The sequence below is a fragment of the Oncorhynchus gorbuscha genome, linkage group LG06, assembly GCF_021184085.1.
Source record: "Oncorhynchus gorbuscha isolate QuinsamMale2020 ecotype Even-year linkage group LG06, OgorEven_v1.0, whole genome shotgun sequence".
Taxonomy (NCBI): domain Eukaryota; kingdom Metazoa; phylum Chordata; class Actinopteri; order Salmoniformes; family Salmonidae; genus Oncorhynchus; species Oncorhynchus gorbuscha.
Genome location: NC_060178.1, coordinates 90,504,437 through 90,523,290, shown reverse-complemented (window position 1 = coordinate 90,523,290; position 18,854 = coordinate 90,504,437). Strand labels below are relative to the sequence as shown.

At 44.0% G+C, this 18,854-nt stretch overlaps 1 protein-coding gene across 1 annotated transcript; it reads left to right on the top strand.

Annotated features, from left to right (window-relative positions):
- Positions 1–3,703: 3,703 nt before the first annotated feature.
- LOC124037290 (ADP-ribosylation factor 4-like) lies at positions 3,704–11,171 on the top strand. The gene is made up of 6 exons (XM_046351991.1): positions 3,704–4,036; positions 4,232–4,312; positions 4,476–4,585; positions 4,871–4,942; positions 5,264–5,392; positions 10,870–11,171. The coding sequence occupies exons 1-6, from the start codon at positions 3,970–3,972 to the stop codon at positions 10,954–10,956; spliced, it is 546 nt and encodes a 181-aa protein (XP_046207947.1). The 5' UTR covers positions 3,704–3,969; the 3' UTR covers positions 10,957–11,171.
- The last annotated feature ends 7,683 nt before the right edge of the window (positions 11,172–18,854 follow it).

Genomic DNA, 18,854 nt, shown 5'->3' with positions numbered 1-18,854 from the left:
CAGAGTAGACTAGAAGTGACACAAATGTTTATAAAAAGATGAGTTTGTGTATGTTTTGTTTTTCTGTATCAATTAGAAATTATTCATAAAACTACTTCGAAACTTGAAAGATTACATGGTATTCTTGTCGCTTTTGACACTGTATTTTTCTTTTTCGATTCCTTGGCAGAAACTAGTCCACATTTCCTACTGTGTGTGTTTCTACAATGTTTTATTTTCACATACAATTTGGAGAAGAGCAAAAACAAGTGTAACCAACTTCATATAGCCACCCAGAAGAAAGGTACATGGACACCCACACTTCAGGTTAACTTGGTTTTCATCTGCAGTGAAATACATCAAACAGTGATGACAGGCATTGACAGGATGGTCACAGCCACAAGTTCACTGGCTTCTCACAGAACATCTCTCTCAGACTGAATGCACAAAGTGATCAAATAGTAAATATGTGCTATGTTCAGAAAATAACAAAAATACAGTAAGACATACCTGCAGTGAAAGGTATCAAACAGTGAAGACAGGCATTGATTGACCTGATGGTCACATCCACAAGTTCACTGGTTAGGTAGGACATATTTTATATAGGAGCAACAGTAATGATACATGCGTTCAATGTGAAGTGACATCAATCCATAAATACATAGCACAAGTACAACCTGTTTTATATAAACCTTTTAAGATAGTAAGAAAATAACATTCACTTAATATTCAATTAAAGAAGTCTTGAATGGGCCTCCCGGGTGGCGCAGTAGTCTAAGACACTGCATCGCAGTACTAGCTGTGTCACTAGAGATCCAGGCTCTGTCGCAGCCGGCCGCGACCGGGAGACACATGGGGCGGCGCACAATTGGCCCAGCGTCGTCCGGGTTAGGAAGGCAGGGATGTTCTTGTCCCATCGAGCTCAAGCGACTCCTGTGGCGGGCCGGGTGCAATGCACACTGACACTGTTGAACGATGTTTCCTCCAACACATTGGTGCAGCTGGCTTCCGGTTAAAGTGGGCATTGTGTCAAGAAGCAGTGCTGTGCGGCTCGACTGGGTTGTGTTAAGGCGGTCGCACGGCTCTCTCTGTACGGGAGTTGTCGTGATGGGACACTGGTGTTCAAATTTGTGATGGAATCCAAATTTGGATACCACGAATTAGGGGAGAAAATGGGGTAAAAAAATGTAATAGAAATAAAAAAGATGTCTTGAATTACCAATAAATCAAATGCCTGCAATAGCTAGCGTGACATTACAATTCACTGACAGTGCATGTTAGCACATCATTAACATGGCTAGCTAAGCCAGCAAACACTTGGTTAACTTGCCGAAATAGGCTTTAAATACATTAGCGACAACATAAATATATACATAGCCACATTGGCTATTGACTTTGTGATATATTAAACGGTTTTCAAAAGACACTATTGTGTTACACTGTTTTAAACAGTTTATATGTACATAGGAATGAGGCACGAACCGGCTTTCAACATATCTCTCTCAGACTGAAGAGCAGGCAGACTAAAAAAAGGAAACGTTATTAACATCACACCTTTTCTGGAGTGAATGGTTTCACCCACTTTCTGCCTGTCCTCCTCCCAGAGCGCCAAGAACCTTGGTGTGATCCTGGACAACACCCTGTCGTTCTCAACCAACATCAAGGCGGTGGCCCGTTCCTGTAGGTTCATGCTCTACAACATCCGCAGAGTACGACCCTGCCTCACACAGGAAGCGGGGCAGGTCCTAATCCAGGCACTTGTCATCTCCCGTCTGGATTACTGCAACTCGCTGTTGGCTGGGCTCCCTGCCTGTGCCATTAAACCCCTTCAACTCATCCAGAACGCCGCAGCCCGTCTGGTGTTCAACCTTCCCAAGTTCTCTCACGTCACCCCGCTCCTCCGTTCTCTCCACTGGCTTCCAGTTGAAGCTCGCATCCGCTACAAGACCATGGTGCTTGCCTACGGAGCTGTGAGGGGAACGGCACCTCAGTACCTCCAGGCTCTGATCAGGCCCTACACCCAAACAAGGGCACTGCGTTCATCCACCTCTGGCCTGCTCGCCTCCCTACCACTGAGGAAGTACAGCTCCCGCTCAGCCCAGTCAAAACTGTTCGCTGCTCTGGCCCCCCAATGGTGGAACAAACTCCCTCACGACGCCAGGACAGCGGAGTCAATCACCACCTTCCGGAGACACCTGAAACCCCACCTCTTTAAGGAATACCTAGGATAGGATAAGTATTCCCCCCCCTTTAAGATTTAGATGCACTATTGTAAAGTGACTGTTCCACTGGATGTCATAAGGTGAATGCACCAATTTGTAAGTCGCTCTGGATAAGAGCGTCTGCTAAATGACTTAAATGTAATGTAATGTAACAGCAGTTTTCTTCAATATTTACATTGCACGCAGTGAGAGTGAGGTTGATGTAAACTCTACAAATTCACTTCAGTCATCTACAAACACATAGTTTATTAGATTATAATTATTTTTTTTGCAGGTTTGCAGGTTTACAGTTTATTTCGTGCAATTCTATGCATTTTGCCATCGGGTGGGGAGAAATGTTGACCGTTTTAAAGCTAATTTCCAACAAATCTACACATTTGGCCATGATTTATGCCATTGTGATAAGCGATTGGGTGAGAGTGATCAACAAAATAAACGAGGGACTCTGGAGATCAGCGCCCCTGGGCAGCCCAATTGATGACTTGTTTTTGTTATTCCAAAAAATAAGATCCAGACCTGTGTCCTCATACTGTATGTAGCTAAACCGTGTTGACAGACAGTATGAAGATACTGGGGATTTCTATTGGAGAAGCAGTTTTAGCCTATCACCCTTGAAGGCGATGTCAGACCGACTTTGGCTAACTAAACTCATGCGTAGATACACGTCATCGGGTTAAACAGTTGTTTCGCGCCGAACTGCGATTGTGGAGGCCGTCAAATCAAAGGCACTAGTTCGATATAAAATATTTTAAGACGAAAATAATAACGTGTTAGCTTGTCACTTTTACGAGTTTGAAGTAATAACATGTTCTACTAGGACATATTTTATATAGGAGACATTGGCACCAATCTGGGCTGTGCCTTTAGATTTCGAGAAAGTATTTTTATGTAAATAAACAGGACACTAGGATCTAGATGGTTTGTCTTTATTTCATCACAGTTTCTTTCTTTGTTGATTTGCTTGAATAGAGAGCATTGTGAAATTCACACACACACACACACACACACACACACACACACACACACACACACACACACACACACACACACACACACACACACACACACACACACACACACACACACACACACACACACACACACACACACACACACACACACACACACACACACACACACACACACACACACACAGGAGTAGACCTCTTTCTCTCTAGAGCCGATGTCACTCACACGAAGCAACCTGGAAGCAATTTCTGTTGCAGATGTAAGTAGCAAGTGCCATGATCTAAAGCAATTTTGCTGATACACGAAGCAATTCAAACGCGATTGAAATGGACTCACGAAGCAACCCAGATGCAACTCTGTTGCCAGCAACAACATTTTCTGTACAGGTTGCTTTGTGTGACATCGGCTTTATATTCAGACAACATTTAGTTAACAGAGAATGAATAGCAGCATTGTAGACCAATCAGATTATATATCTACACATGAGAAACATTACAACATCCTGTATTCCGAGGCCAACAAAGTGAAAGTGACGTGGATGAAACGTGTAGAGAGGAATCGTCGCAGTCAATTGACTGTTGTACCTGTGTGACCAGGCTGAAATGACAGTGCTCTGTGTTGGTGTCCCGTTACACATGTGGCTGAGTAGACTATATAAGCAGCGCAATGCAAACCAGTCGTATAAATCAGTGTGTGCTGCTGTTTACCCCTGCAGAATTGTTTGAGGAGCGAGATAGGCTGCTGCAGATTTCATTCCTTTCGAATTATTTGAAAAAGCAAAACATATTTTTTAGCAATAATGGGTGTTATGGTTTCGCAACTCTTCTCTCGTTTCTTCGAGAAAAAACAGATGAGAATTCTAATGGGTAAGACTTATTTCCAATATTGTTAATGGCATTGTGTTATTATTACAATGTTGCAATGTCTGTACAATGTTACAATGTATTTGTTACAATGAGTTATAACATTTACTTTTTTTGATTGACTTGACATAGGCTTATTATTATATGAATATGATTCATATTACTTAGGTTTTAAAATGATCCATATTGTTCCTACAGTTGGGTTAGATGCTGCAGGGAAGACCACTGTCCTGTACAAACTAAAACTTGGAGAAGTTGTCACCACTATCCCCACTATTGGTAAGCATTGATTGATATATAGGCTATATGCACTGATTGACAACGTTTGCTTCTTATATATATATTATATATATTATTATTATATATATATATATATATATGTATTTGACCCAGCGCTGCTAGACAGAGCATAGCTGAATGTCCTTTGTGCTGATCACCATAGGGTTCAATGTGGAGACGGTTGAGTACAAGAACATCAGCTTCACGGTGTGGGATGTAGGTGGTCAGCACGTCATCAGACCTCTGTGGAAGCATTACTACCAGAACACGGAGGTAGTACTAACCCTAATACTCTCAACTAACCTGAACATCCCCAAATAACCCTAACAGCTTCAACTAACCCTAACCCTAACAGCCACACCTAACCTCAACAGCCTCAACTAAGTCTAACCCTAATAAACCTAAACTAACAGCCTCAACTAAACACTCAGGTATCCTAACCCCAATAGCCTTAACTATGGGATAATTGCAAATCCCGTCAACTCAGAAAATGAATTCCAATTCCATTTTTCCTCATTCCTTAAAAGCATGTGTCTGTGTTCCAATATCTTCATCCAGGGTCTTATATTTGTGGTAGACAGCAACGATCCTGAGAGGATAAATGATGCTACAGAGGAACTACAGAACATGGTGAGTCATCTGTCCTTCCATTAATATTTCCACACTTTCCTATAGCAACTCTTAAGTTTGCTCTTGGCCACCGAAGAGGATAATAGTAACAGTATAATGGGATCTTTCTGATTCCCTACGAGGAATGTAATAATACAGTAATATGACTGTTCTAATAGAGATAGGAGAGAGTGTTTACCTGTTTAATGTGACTGTTCTGATTCCCTGTGTTCTGTGTTATTGATCCTCCACACACTATGCAACATTACAGAGAAAAGTGTAATAACTCAGTCAGTACTGTGGCTGTTCTGATTCCCTGTGTTCTTTGCTGTTGACCCACAGCTTGAAGAGGACCAGCTGAGAGATGTAGTTCTGCTGGTGTTCGCCAACAAACAGGACCTTCCCAACGCCATGTCTGTCAGTGACATCACAAATAAACTGGGACTGAGGAAACTTCAACTGAATACTCCTGTAAGTATGACCATCTAGAATCTCTAAGGTTTCGCAAGCCAATTCTAACTCGCGTTAGCGCAATGGCTGGAAGTCTATGGTATACACTAGCATGCTAGCTGTTACCATGCCAGCAGCTACCATAGACTTTCAGTCATTGCGCTAACAATAGTTAGTAATTGCGCTAATGCTAATGAACAACATTTTTCCAACTGCATGCATAGACACAGTTGAAGTCGGAAGTTTACATACACTTAGGTTAAGAGTCATTAAAACTTGTTTTTCAACCACTCCACACATTTCTTGTTGACAAACTATAGTTTTGGCAAGTCGGATAGGACATCTACTTTTAGCATGACACAAGTAATTTTTCCAACAATTGTTTACAGACAGATTATTTCACTTATAATTCACTGTATCACTATTCCTGTGCGTCAGAAGTTACATACACTAAGTTGACTGTGCCTTTAAACAGTTTGGAAAATTCCAGAAAATGATGTCATGGCTTTAGAAGCTTCTGATATGCTAATTGACATCATTTGAGTCAGTTGGAGGTGTACCTGTGGATGTATTTCAAGGCCTACCTTCAAACTCAGTGCCTATTTTGCTTGACATCATGGGAAAACCAAAAGAAATCAGCCAAGACCTCAGAAAAAATAGTAGACCTCAACAAGTCTGGTTTATCCTTGGGAGCAATTTCCAAACGCCTGAAGGTACCATGTTCATCTGTACAAACAATAGTACGCAAGTATAAACACCATGGGACCACGCAGCCATCATAATGCTCAGGAACGAGACGCGTTCTGTCTCCTAGAGATGAACGTACTTTGGTGCGAAAAAGTGCAAATCGATCCCAGAACAACATTCAAAGGACCTTGTGAAGATGCTGGAGGAAGCAGGTACAAATGTATCTATCTCCACAGTAAAAATGAGTCCTTAATCGATATAACCTGAAAGGCCGCTCAGCAAGGAAGCCACTGCTCCAAAACCGCCATAAAAAAGCCAGACTACGGTTTGCAACTGCACATGTGGACAAAGATCGTGCTTTTTGGAGAAATATCCTCGGCTCTGATTAAACAAAAATAGAACTGTTTGGCCATAATGACCAATCGTTATGTTTGGAGGAAAAAGGGAGAGGCTTGCAAGCCGAAGAACACCATCCCAACACACACGGAAACAAACACCCACAAATCAAAAGTGAAACCCAGGCTACCTAAGTATGATTCACAATCAGGGACAACAATTGACAGCTGCCTCTGATTGAGAACCATACTAGGCCGAACTCAAAAACCAACATAGAAAAACAAACATAGACTGCCCACTCCAACTCACGGCCTGACCATACTAAAACAAAGACCAAAACAAAGGAACTTAGGTCAGAACGTGACAGCACCTCACAAAATACATGGCATTATGAAGAAGGAAAATTATGTGGATATATTGAAGCAACATCTCAATCAATCAATCAGTCAAATGTATTTATCAAGCCCTTCTTACGTCAACAGATGTCACAAAGTGCTCTACAGAAACCCAACCTTAAACCCCAAACAGCAAGCAATGCAGTTGTAGAAGCACGGTGGCTAGGAAAAACTCCCTAGAAAGGCCAGAACCAAGGAAGAAACCTAGAAAGGAACCAGGCTATGAGGGGTGGCCAGTCCTCTTTTGGCTGTTCCGGGTGGAGATTATAACAGAACATAGCCAAGATGTTCAAATGTTCATAGATGACCAGCAGGGTCAAATAATAATAATCACAGTGGTTGTTGAGGGTGCCACAGGTCAGCACCTTAGGACTAAATGTCAGTTGGCTTTCCATAGCCAATCATTCAGAGTATCTCTACCGCTCCTGCTATCTCAAGAGAGTTGAAAACATCAGGTCTGGGACAAGTAGCACGTCCGGTGAACAAGTCAGGGTTCCATAGCTGAGGGCAGAACAGTTGAAACTGGAGCAGCAGCATGACCAGGTAGACTGGGGACAGCAAGGAGTCATCAGGCCAGGTAGGTCTGAGGCATGGTCCTAGGGCTCAGTCCCTCCGAGAGAGAGAAAGGAAGAAAGAGAGAAAAAAAGAGAGAGAATTAGAGAGCATACATAAATTCACACAGGACACCGGATAAGACAGGAGAAATACTCCAGATATAACAGACTGACCCTAGTCCCGACACATAAACTACTGCAGAATAAATACTGGAGGCTGAGACAGGATGGGTCTGGAGACACTGTGGCCCCGTCCGACGATACCCCCGGACAGGGCCAAACAGGCAGGATATAACCCCACCCACTTTTCAAAGCACACGCCCACACCACTAGTTGTGGGTAGTTGTCTTTGTTAGTGGCCTGTATAGCCCTAGGAAGCTGCACGTTCGTTTTTGGTGTTGCTTGTTTTGTTGGTGACATTCTAAATAAAGGAAAATGCACACACACCACCCTGCAACATCCCGAGACAAGGATAAGTATAGCCCATCTGACTCAGTTACAGCTCTGTCAGGAAGAATGGGCCAAAATTCACCCAACTTATAGTGGGAAGCTTGTGCATGGCTACCCAAAACGTTTTACCCAAGTTAAACAATTTAAACGCAATGCTACCAAATATTATTTGAGTGTATGTACATTTCTGACCCACTGGGAATGTGATGAAAGAAATAAAAGCTGAAATAAATAATTCTCTCTAATATTATTCCCCTACTCACAAGGCAGGCAATACGCTCGACGTCATCTTTACTAGATGCTGTTCTTCCACTAACCTCATTGCAACTCCACTCCAAGTCTCCGACCACTACCTTGTATCCTTTTCCCTCTCGCTCTCATCCAACACTTCCCACACTGCCCCTACTCGGATGGTATCGCGCCGTCCCAACCTTCGCTCTCTCTCCCCCGCTACTCTCTCCTCTTCCATCCTATCATCTCTTCCCTCTGCTCAAACCTTCTCCAACCTATCTCCTGATTCTGCCTCCTCAACCCTCCTCTCCTCCCTTTCTGCATCCTTTGACTCTCTATGTCCCCTATCTTCCAGGCCGGCTCGGTCCTCCCCTCCCGCTCCGTGGCTTGACGACTCAATGCGAGCTCACAGAACAGGGCTCCGGAAGGCCGAGCGGAAATGGAGGAAAACTCGCCTCCCTGCGGACCTGGCATCCTTTCACTCCCTCCTCTCTACATTTTCCTCCTCTGTCTCTGCTGCTAAAGCCACTTTCTACCACTCTAAATTCCAAGCATCTGCCTCTAACCCTAGGAAGCTCTTTGCCACATTCTCCTCCCTCCTGAATCCTCCCCCCCCCCCCCTCCTCCCTCTCTGCAGATGACTTCGTCAACCATTTTGAAAAGAAGATCGACGACATCCGATCCTCGTTTGCTAAGTCAAACAACACCGCTGGTTCTGCTCACACTGCCCTACCCTGTGCTCTGACCTCTTTCTCCCCTCTCTCTCCAGATGAAATCTCGCGTCTTGTGACGGCCGGCCGCCCAACAACCTGCCCGCTCGACCCTATCCCCTCCTCTCTTCTCCAGACCATTTCCGGAGACCTTCTCCCTTACCTCACCTCGCTCATCAACTTATCCCTGACCGCTGGCTACGTCCCTTCCGTCTTCAAGAGAGCGAGAGTTGCACCCCTTCTGAAAAAACCTACACTCGATCCCTCCGATGTCAACAACTACAGACCAGTATCCCTTCTTTCTTTTCTCTCCAAAACTCTTGAACGTGCCGTCCTTGGTCAGCTCTCCCGCTATCTCTCTCAGAATGACCTTCTTGATCCAAATCAGTCAGGTTTCAAGACTAGTCATTCAACTGAGACTGCTCTTCTCTGTATCACGGAGGCGCTCCGCACCGCTAAAGCTAACTCTCTCTCCTCTGCTCTCATCCTTCTAGACCTATCGGCTGCCTTCGATACTGTGAACCATCAGATCCTCCCCTCCACCCTCTCCGAGTTGGGCATCTCCGGCGCGGCCCATGCTTGGATTGCGTCCTACCTGACAGGTCGCTCCTACCAGGTGGCGTGGCGAGAATCTGTCTCCTCACCACGCGCTCTCACCACTGGTGTCCCCCAGGGCTCTGTTCTAGGCCCTCTCCTATTCTCGCTATACACCAAGTCACTTGGCTCTGTCATAACCTCACATGGTCTCTCCTATCATTGCTATGCAGACGACACACAATTAATCTTCTCCTTTCCCCTTCTGATGACCAGGTGGCGAATCGCATCTCTGCATGTCTGGCAGACATATCAGTGTGGATGACGGATCACCACCTCAAGCTGAACTTCGGCAAGACGGAGCTGCTCTTCCTCCCGGGGAAGGACTGCCCGTTCCATGATCTCGCCATCACGGTTGACAACTCCATTGTGTCCTCCTCCCAGAGCGCTAAGAACCTTGGCGTGATCCTGGACAACAAACTGTCGTTCTCAACTAACATCAAGGCGGTGGCCCGTTCCTGTAGGTTCATGCTCTACAACATCCGCAGAGTACGACCCTGCCTCACACAGGAAGCGGCGCAGGTCCTAATCCAGGCACTTGTCATCTCCCGTCTGGATTACTGCAACTCGCTGTTGGCTGGGCTCCCTGCCTGTGCCATTAAACCCCTACAACTCATCCAGAACGCCGCAGCCCGTCTAGTGTTCAACCTTCCCAAGTTCTCTCACGTCACCCCGCTCCTCCGCTCTCTCCACTGGCTTCCAGTTGAAGCTCGCATCCGCTACAAGACCATGGTGCTTGCCTACGGAGCTGTGAGGGGAACGGCACCTCAGTACCTCCAGGCTCTGATCAGGCCCTACACCCAAATAAGGGCACTGCGTTCATCCACCTCTGGCCTGCTCGCCTCCCTACCACTGAGGAAGTACAGTTCCCGCTCAGCTCAGTCAAAACTGTTCGCTGCTCTGGCTCCCCAATGGTGGAACAAACTCCCTCACGACGCCAGGACAGCGGAGTCAATCACCACCTTCCGGAGACACCTGAAACCCCACCTCTTTAAGGAATACCTAGGATAGGATAAAGTAATCCTTCTCACCCCCCTTAAAATATTTAGATGCACTATTGTAAAGTGGTTGTTCCACTGGATGTCATAAGGTGAATGCACCAATTTGTAAGTCGCTCTGGATAAGAGCGTCTGCTAAATGACTTAAATGTAATGTAAATGTATTCTGACATTTCACATTCTTAAAATAAAGTGGTGATCCTAACTGACCTTAGACAGGGAATACTAACTAGGATTAAATGTCAGATATTGTGAAAAACTGTGTGTAAATGTATTTGGCTGAGGTGAATGTGAACTTCCGACTTCAAATGTAAAAATGGTGTCCATGAGTTCATCTGTTTCTGGGGAAGTAGATAAAATGGAAATAAATAAAGGGCTTCATTCCCAAAATCCTGATGTATCCCTTTAAATGTCGAATACTACAACTCGCCTCGGATTGAATCCCTGCCTAGATTTACTTAATTATGCACTCTGGTTGTTTGTCATCTCAGTGGTTTGTCCAGGCTACCTGTTAATGACTAACTTTGTGTCCTCTCTCCTCAGTGGTTTGTCCAGGCTACTTGTGCGACCCAGGGTTCAGGCCTGTTGGAAGGACTGGACTGGTTGGCTGACCAGCTTTCCAAGCGCTAACTAGCTGAGTTGGCTCTGTAGCGACGTTACCCCTAGGTACAGGTCTAGGATCAGCTTCCCCTCCCCCGAACATAACCTTAATCATTAGTGAGTTCATTAGAACGTGCGTTGAAGATGTCGTTCCCATAGCAACGATTAAAACATTCCCAAACCAGAAACCGTGGATTGATGGCAGCATTCGCGTGAACCTGAAAGCGCCAAGGTGACCGGAAACATGACCGAATACAAACAGTGTAGCTATTCCCTCCACAAGGCAATCAAACAAGCTAAGCGTCAGTATAGAGACAAAGTAGAATCGCAATTCAACGGCTCAGACACAAGAGGTATGTGGCAGGGTCTACAGTCAATCACGGATTACAAAAAGAAAACCAGCCCAGTCACGGACCAGGATGCCTTTCTCCCGGGAAGACTAAATAACTTTTTTGCCCGCTTTGAGGACAATACAGTGCCACTGACACGGCCCGCAACCAAAACATGAGGACTCTCCTTCACTGCAGCCGAGGTGAGTAAAACATTTAAACGTGTTAACCCTCGCAAGGCTGCAGGCCCAGACGGCATCCCCAGCCGCGCCCTCAGAGCATTACGGACATATTCAATCAATCCCTATCCCAGTCTGCTGTTCCCACATGCTTCAAGAGGGCCACCATTGTTCCTGACCCAAGAAAGCTAAGGTAACTGAGCTAAACGACTACCGCCCCGTAGCACTCACTTCTGTCATCATGAAGTGCTTTGAGAGACTAGTCAAGGACCATATCACCTCCACCCTACCTGACACCCTAGACCCACTCCAATTTGCTTACCGCCCAAATAGGTCCACAGAAGATGCAATCTCAACCACACTGCACACTGCCCTAACCCATCTGGACAAGAGGAATACCTATGTGAGAATGCTGTTCATCGACTACAGCTCAGCATTTAACACCATAGTACCCTCCAAACTCGTCATCAAGCTCGAGACCCTGGGTCTCGACCCCGCCCTGTGCAACTGGGTACTGGACTTCCTGACGGGCCGCCCCCAGGTGGCGAGGGTAGGTAACAACATCTCCACCCCGCTGATCCTCAACACTGGGACCCCACAATGGTGCGTTCTGAGCCCTCTCCTGTACTCCCTGTACACCCACGACTGCGTGGCCACGCACGCCTCCAACTCAATCATCAAGTTTGCGGACGACACAACAGTGGTAGGCTTGATTACCAACAACGACGAGACGACCTACAGGGAGGAGGTGAGGGCCCTCGGAGTGTGGTGTCAGGACAATAACCTCACACTCAACGTCAACAAAACTAAGGAGATGATTGTGGACTTCAGGAAACAGCAGAGGGAACACCCCCCTATCCACATCGATGGAACAGTAGTGGAGAGGGTAGTAAGTTTTAAGTTCCTCGGCGTACACATCACAGACAAACTGAATTGGTCCACCCACACAGACAGCATCGTGAAGAAGGCGCAGCAGCGCCTCTTCAACCTCAGGAGGCTGAAGAAATTTGGCTTGTCACCAAAAGCACTCACAAACTTCTACAGATGCACAATCGAGAGCATCCTGTCGGGCTGTATCACCGCCTGGTACGGCAACTGCTGGTCAGGACAACAACCACCCGAGCCACTGCCTGTTCACCCCGCTATCGTCCAGAAGGCGAGGTCAGTACAGCTGCATCAAAGCTGGGACCGAGAGACTGAAAAACAGCTTCTATCTCAAGGCCATCAGACTGTTAAACAGCCACCACTAACATTGAGTGGCTGCTGCCAACACACTGACTCAACTCCAGCCACTTTAATAATGGGAATTGCTGTCAAATATATCACTAGCCACTTTAATTAAACAATGCTACTTAATATAATGTTTACATACCCTACATTGTTTATCTCATATGTATACGTATATACTGTACTCTATATCATCTACTGCATCTTTATGTAATACATGTATCACTAGCCACTTTAAACTATGCCACTTTGTTTACATACTCATCTCATATGTATATACAGTACTCGATACCATCTACTGCATCTTGCCTATTCTGCTCTGTACCATCACTCATTCATATATTCATATATCTTTATGTACATATTATGTACATATTCTTTATCCCTTTACATTTGTGTGTGTATAGGCTAGTAGTTGTGGAATTGTTAGGTCAGATTACTCGTTGGTTATTACTGCATTGTCGGAACTAGAAGCACAAGCATTTCGCTACACTCGCATTAACATCTGCTAACCATGTGTATGTGACTAATCGGAGTAATTCTTTGAAAGTCGGAGGAGGAAGCCGTCTTATCAACTTTTGTATGTTGCTGCTATCGTCTCTTATGATCAGAAGAGTGTCTATTTGCTATCACAGACCAAAAGTTCTTCCGAAAATTTGATTTGATTTGATTTAGTGGGGAAATGTAAAACTAACCCAAGATCAGTGTCTAGGAGCAAAGTCACTCTATAACAGCTGAGCCGAGCCCTTCTTAAGAACGACCAGGACACAACGTTTACTCAAGGACAACCATACAATCAGAACAAAACTTAGTAGTGGCTTTCTGAAAAGTTTCCATTTCCATTTTTTGGGGGTAATGCACTTCAATGTATTGCACATATTGTAACTTGGAAAGTTATATAAAATATATATATTTTAAAATATCACTGAATGACTGTAAGCAGATTCTTTATCAACACCCCTGTATTTATTTCATGACTTCCAATACTACCTCTAATAAAATCATGGTGTGTAAATGTATCTGCAGTCGTTTTCTTTGTTGGTTTTGTTTCAGTAACTTTCCTTGTTGTCACTGAAGGGTCTGTGTAATGGAGGCAAAGACTAAAACTGAACGGGGACATATTTGCGAACATTAGAAAAAGTTTACGTTAAACCTTTGTCTCCTCAAAATGTGCATCAGCCAATTATAATCATTGACATAGTTGCACATGATCAAACGCTATATGTTAGCTGCTTCCATCAGATAACCAGGCAGATTTAGCCAGAGAGTAACAGGTAAGGAGAGAAGCCCAAAATATAGTTCCCTCCAGCAGGTGATGTTTTTCATTTTTTTCACCCACCAAGTAAGGACTTTTTGTATGGCGGTCAATGAGTGTCTAGTTCTACCAAAAACTAAAATGCTTCGTGGGTTTTATTTAATTGAATAGAAGATTCATGATGCTTAAGTGGGTGTACTGATATAAGTAGGACACATGACATCCCCGCAACTTTGAGAAAAAACTGGGACCAAGGATCATCCAGGATCTCTATACCAGGTGGTGTCAGAGGATGGCCCTAAAAATGGTCAAAGACTCCAGCCACCCAAGTCATAGACTGTTCTCTCTGCTACCGCACGGCAAGCGGCACCGGAGTGCCAAGTCTAGGTCCAAGAGGCTCCTAAATAGCTTCTACCTCCAAGCCATAACTCTCCTGAACAGCTAATCAAATGGCTACCCAGACTATTTGCATTGTGCCCTCCCTCCACACCTCTTCTAAGTTGCTGCTACTCTCTGTTATTATCTATGTATAGTCACTTTAATAACTCTACCCACATGTACATATTACCTCAATTACCTCGACACCGGTGCCCCCGCACATTGACTCTATACCGGTACCCCCTGTATATAGCCCTGCTATTGTTATTTACTGCTGCTCTTTAATTAATAATTTGTTATTCTTATCTCTTACTTTTTTTGTTATTTTCTTAAAACTGCATTGTTGGTTATGGTCTTGTAAGTAAACATTTGATTTGATTTGACTTGTCTCGAGATGGCTATGTATATTTATGGTACGAGGCTAGTAGCATAGCATCTCTTCCTTGAATACAGGTGGTTGACGTCAACAACCCTCATCAAATGTTGAAATATTATTAAAATAATGAGATGTATCCACCAATCCAAAGAAAGGATAGGTGGGAGCTAGACAGCCCACCATGCCGCTTTGTGGACAATGACTCCCGTTGTTAGGGAGGAGAGATAAGTATCTTATCAGTATATGATGTTGTTGTTTATCTACCTTAGTTCAATGCACTTACTGTCAGTCGGTGTGGATAAGAGCGTCCGGTAAGTGACCAAAATTTTAATGTAAAAACAAACACTTGCAAAGCATGCTGGGTATTATTCATATGAGCTTCGCCCCCAAACAGGTTTTGGCCGGAGCATACCAGATCCAAATCTCAATGTAATTTTGCTTACTGGGATACATCTTTATGTAAATTAACTACACTGAACAAAAATATAAAAACAAAATGTAAACTGTTGGTCCCATGTTTCATGAGCTGAAATAAAATATCCCATAAATGTCCAATGGGCACAAAAAGCTTATTCCTCTCAAACTTTGTGCACAAATTTGTTTACATCCTTGTTAGTGAGAATTTCTTCTTTGCCAAAGATAATCCATCCACCTGACAGGTGTGTCATATCAAGAATCTGATTCAACAGCATGATCATTACACAGATGCACCTTGTGCTGTGGACAATAAAATGCTATTCTAAAATGTGCGTTTTGTCACACAACACTGCCACAGATGTCTAAAGTGATGATGGAGCATGCAATTGGCATGCTAACTCCAGGAATGTCCACCAGAGCTGTTGCCAGATAATTTAATGTTAATTTATACTCCAACGTCATCTTAGAGAATTTGGTAGTACGTCCAACCGTGCTCACAACAGCAGACCACGTGTATGGCGTTGTGTGGGTGAGTGTTTTGCTGATGTCAACATTGTGAGCAGAGTGCCCCATGGTGGCGGTGGGGTTATGGTATTTTATCAATGGCAATTTGAATGCACAGAGATACTGAGACGAGATCCTGAGGCCCATTGTCGTGCCATTCATCTGCCACAATCACCTCATGTTTCAGCATGATAATGCACGGCCCCATGCCCCATTTGTGGTTCCCGAGTGGTGCAGAGGTAGAAGGCACTGCATCTCAGTGCTAGAGGCATCACTACAGACCCTGGTTTGGTCACTGCTTCGATCCCGGGCTGGATCACAACCGGCCGTGGTCTGGAGTACCATAGGTCGGTGCACAATTGGCCCAGCGTGATTCGGGTTAGGGGAGGGTAGGCTGTCATTTTAAATAAGAATTTGGTCTTATTTCATGGCCTGCATACTCACCAGACATATCACCCAATGAGCACGTTTGGGATGCTCAGGATGATCATGTACAATAACGGGTTCCATTTCCTGATGATATCCATCAACTTCGCACAGTCATTGAAGAAGAGTGGGACAACATTCCACAGGTCACAATCAACAGCCTGATCAACTCTATGCAAAGGAGATGTGTTGTGCTGCATGAAGTAAATGGTGGTCAAACCAGACACTGACTGGTTTTCTGATCCACGCCCCTAACTTTATTTTTTTTAGGTATATGTGACCAACAGATGCCTATCTGTATTCCCATGTCTCGTGAAATCCATAAATTAGGGCCTAATTTATTTATTTCAATTGGCTGATATCCTTCTATGAAATGTGACTCAATAAAATCTTTGAAAATGTTGCATATTGCATTTATATTTTTGTTTAGTATAATATCATAGGCAGGGCTGTAGCCAAGGTTAATTTACTGCATTTCTATACTATACATTTTCCATATTGACTGACCTTCATGTCTTAAAGCAATGATGGACTGTCGTTTCTCTTAGCTTATCTGAGCTGTTCTTGCCATAATATGGACTTGGTCTTTTACTAAATAGGGCTATCTTCTGTACACCACCCCTACCTTGTCACAACACAACTGATTGGCTCAAATGCATTAAGAAGGAAAGAAATTCACATAATTAACTTTTAACAAGGCACACTTGTTAATTGAAATGCATTTCAGGTGACTAGCTCATGAATATATAATAATAATATATGCCATTTAGCAGACGCTTTTATCCAAAGCGACTTACAGTCATGTGTGCATACATTCTACGTATGGGTGGTCCCGGGGATCGAACCCACTACCCTGGCGTTACAAGCGCCATGCTCTACCAACTGAGCTAGCTGGTTGAGAGAATGCCAAGAGTGTGCAAAGCAGTCATCAAGGCAAAGGGTGGCTACATTGAATCTAAAATCAAAACTCTATTTTGGTAACTACATGATTGCATATGTTTGATTTCTTAGTTTTGATGCCTTCACTATTATTCTACTATTATTCTATAATATGATTAGTATACATATACACTGCTCAAAAAAATAAAGGGAACACTAAAATAACACATCCTAGATCTGAATGAATGAAATATTCTTATTAAATACTTTTTTATTTACATAGTTGAATGTGCTGACAACAAAACCACACAAAAATTATCAATGGAAATCAAATTTATCAACCCATGGAGGTCTGGATTTGGACTCAAAATTAAAGTGGAAAAACACACTACAGGCTGATCAAAATTTGATGTGATGTCCTAAAAAACAGGTCAAAATGAGGCTCAGTAGTGTGTGTGGCCTCCACGTGCCTGTATGACCTCCCTACAACGCCTGGGCATGCTCCTGATGAGGTGGTGGATGGTCTCCCGAGGGATCTCCTCCCAGACCTGGACTAAAGCATCTGCCAACTCCTGGACAGTCTGTGGTGGATGGAGTGAGACATGATGTCCCAGATGTCGATTGGATTCAGGTCTAGGGAACGGGCGGGCCAGTCCATAGCATCAATGCCTTCCTCTTGCAGGAACTGCTGACACACTCCAGCCACATGAGGTCTAGCATTGTCTTGCATTAGGAGGAACCCAGGGCCAACCGCACCAGCATATGGTCTCACAAGGGGACTGAGGATCTCATCTCGGTACATAATGGCAGTCAGGCTACCTCTGGCGAGCACATGGAGGGCTGTGCGGCCCCCCAAAGAAATGCCACCCCACAGCATATTTTTCATCCATTAAAATAACATCAAATTGATCAGAAATAGTGTTGACATTGTTAATGTTGTAAATAACTATTGTAGCTGGAAATGGCAATTTCTAAAAATGGAATATCTACATAGGCGTACAGAGGCCCATTATCAGCAACCATCACTCCTGTGTTCTTAGCTAATCCAAGTTGATAATTTTAAAAGGCTAATTGGTCCTTAGAAAACCTCTTTGCAATTATGTTAGCACAGCTGAAAACGGTTGTCCTGATTAAAGAAGCAATAAAACTGTTCTTCTTGAGACTAGTTGAGTATCTGAAACATCAGCAATTGTGAGTTCGATTACAGGCTCAAAATGGCCAGAAACAAAACACTTTCTTCTGAAACTCATCAGTCTATTCTTGTTCTGAGAAATGAAGGCTATTCCATGTGATAAATGCTAAGAAACAGAAGATCTCGTACAATGCTGTGTACTACTCCCTTCACAGAACAGCACAAACTGGCCCTGACCAGAATAGAACACCGCCATTGTTACATGTGCCGAATACAACAGGTGTAGACCTTACAGTGAAATCCTTACTTACAAGCCCTCAACCAACAATGCAGTTTTAAGAAAAATAAGTGTTAAGTGAAAAATAGATAAGTAAAAAATGTGTTGTGGGGCACAGGCTAGTCGAGGTAATTGAGGTAATATGTGAATGTAGGTAGAGCTAAAGTGACAATGCATAGATAGCTTAGTGGTGTTGAACGCTGAGCTGTAGTCAATGAATAGCATTCTCACATAGGTGTACGTACAGTCACTGTTGGGACGACGTCATCGATGCACTTATTGATGAAGCCAGTGACTGATGTGTGTACTCCTCAATGCTATCGGAGGAATCCTGGAACATATTCCAGTCTGTGATAGCAAATCAGTCCTGTAGCTTAGCATCTGCTTCATCTGACCACTTTTTTATTGATCTAGTCACTGGTGCTTCCAGCTTTAGTTTTTGCTTGTAAGCAGGAATCAGGAGGATAGAATTATGGTCAGATTTGCCAAATGGGGGGCGAGGGAGAGTTTTGTATGCGTCTCTGTGTGTGGAGTAAAGGTGGTCTAGGG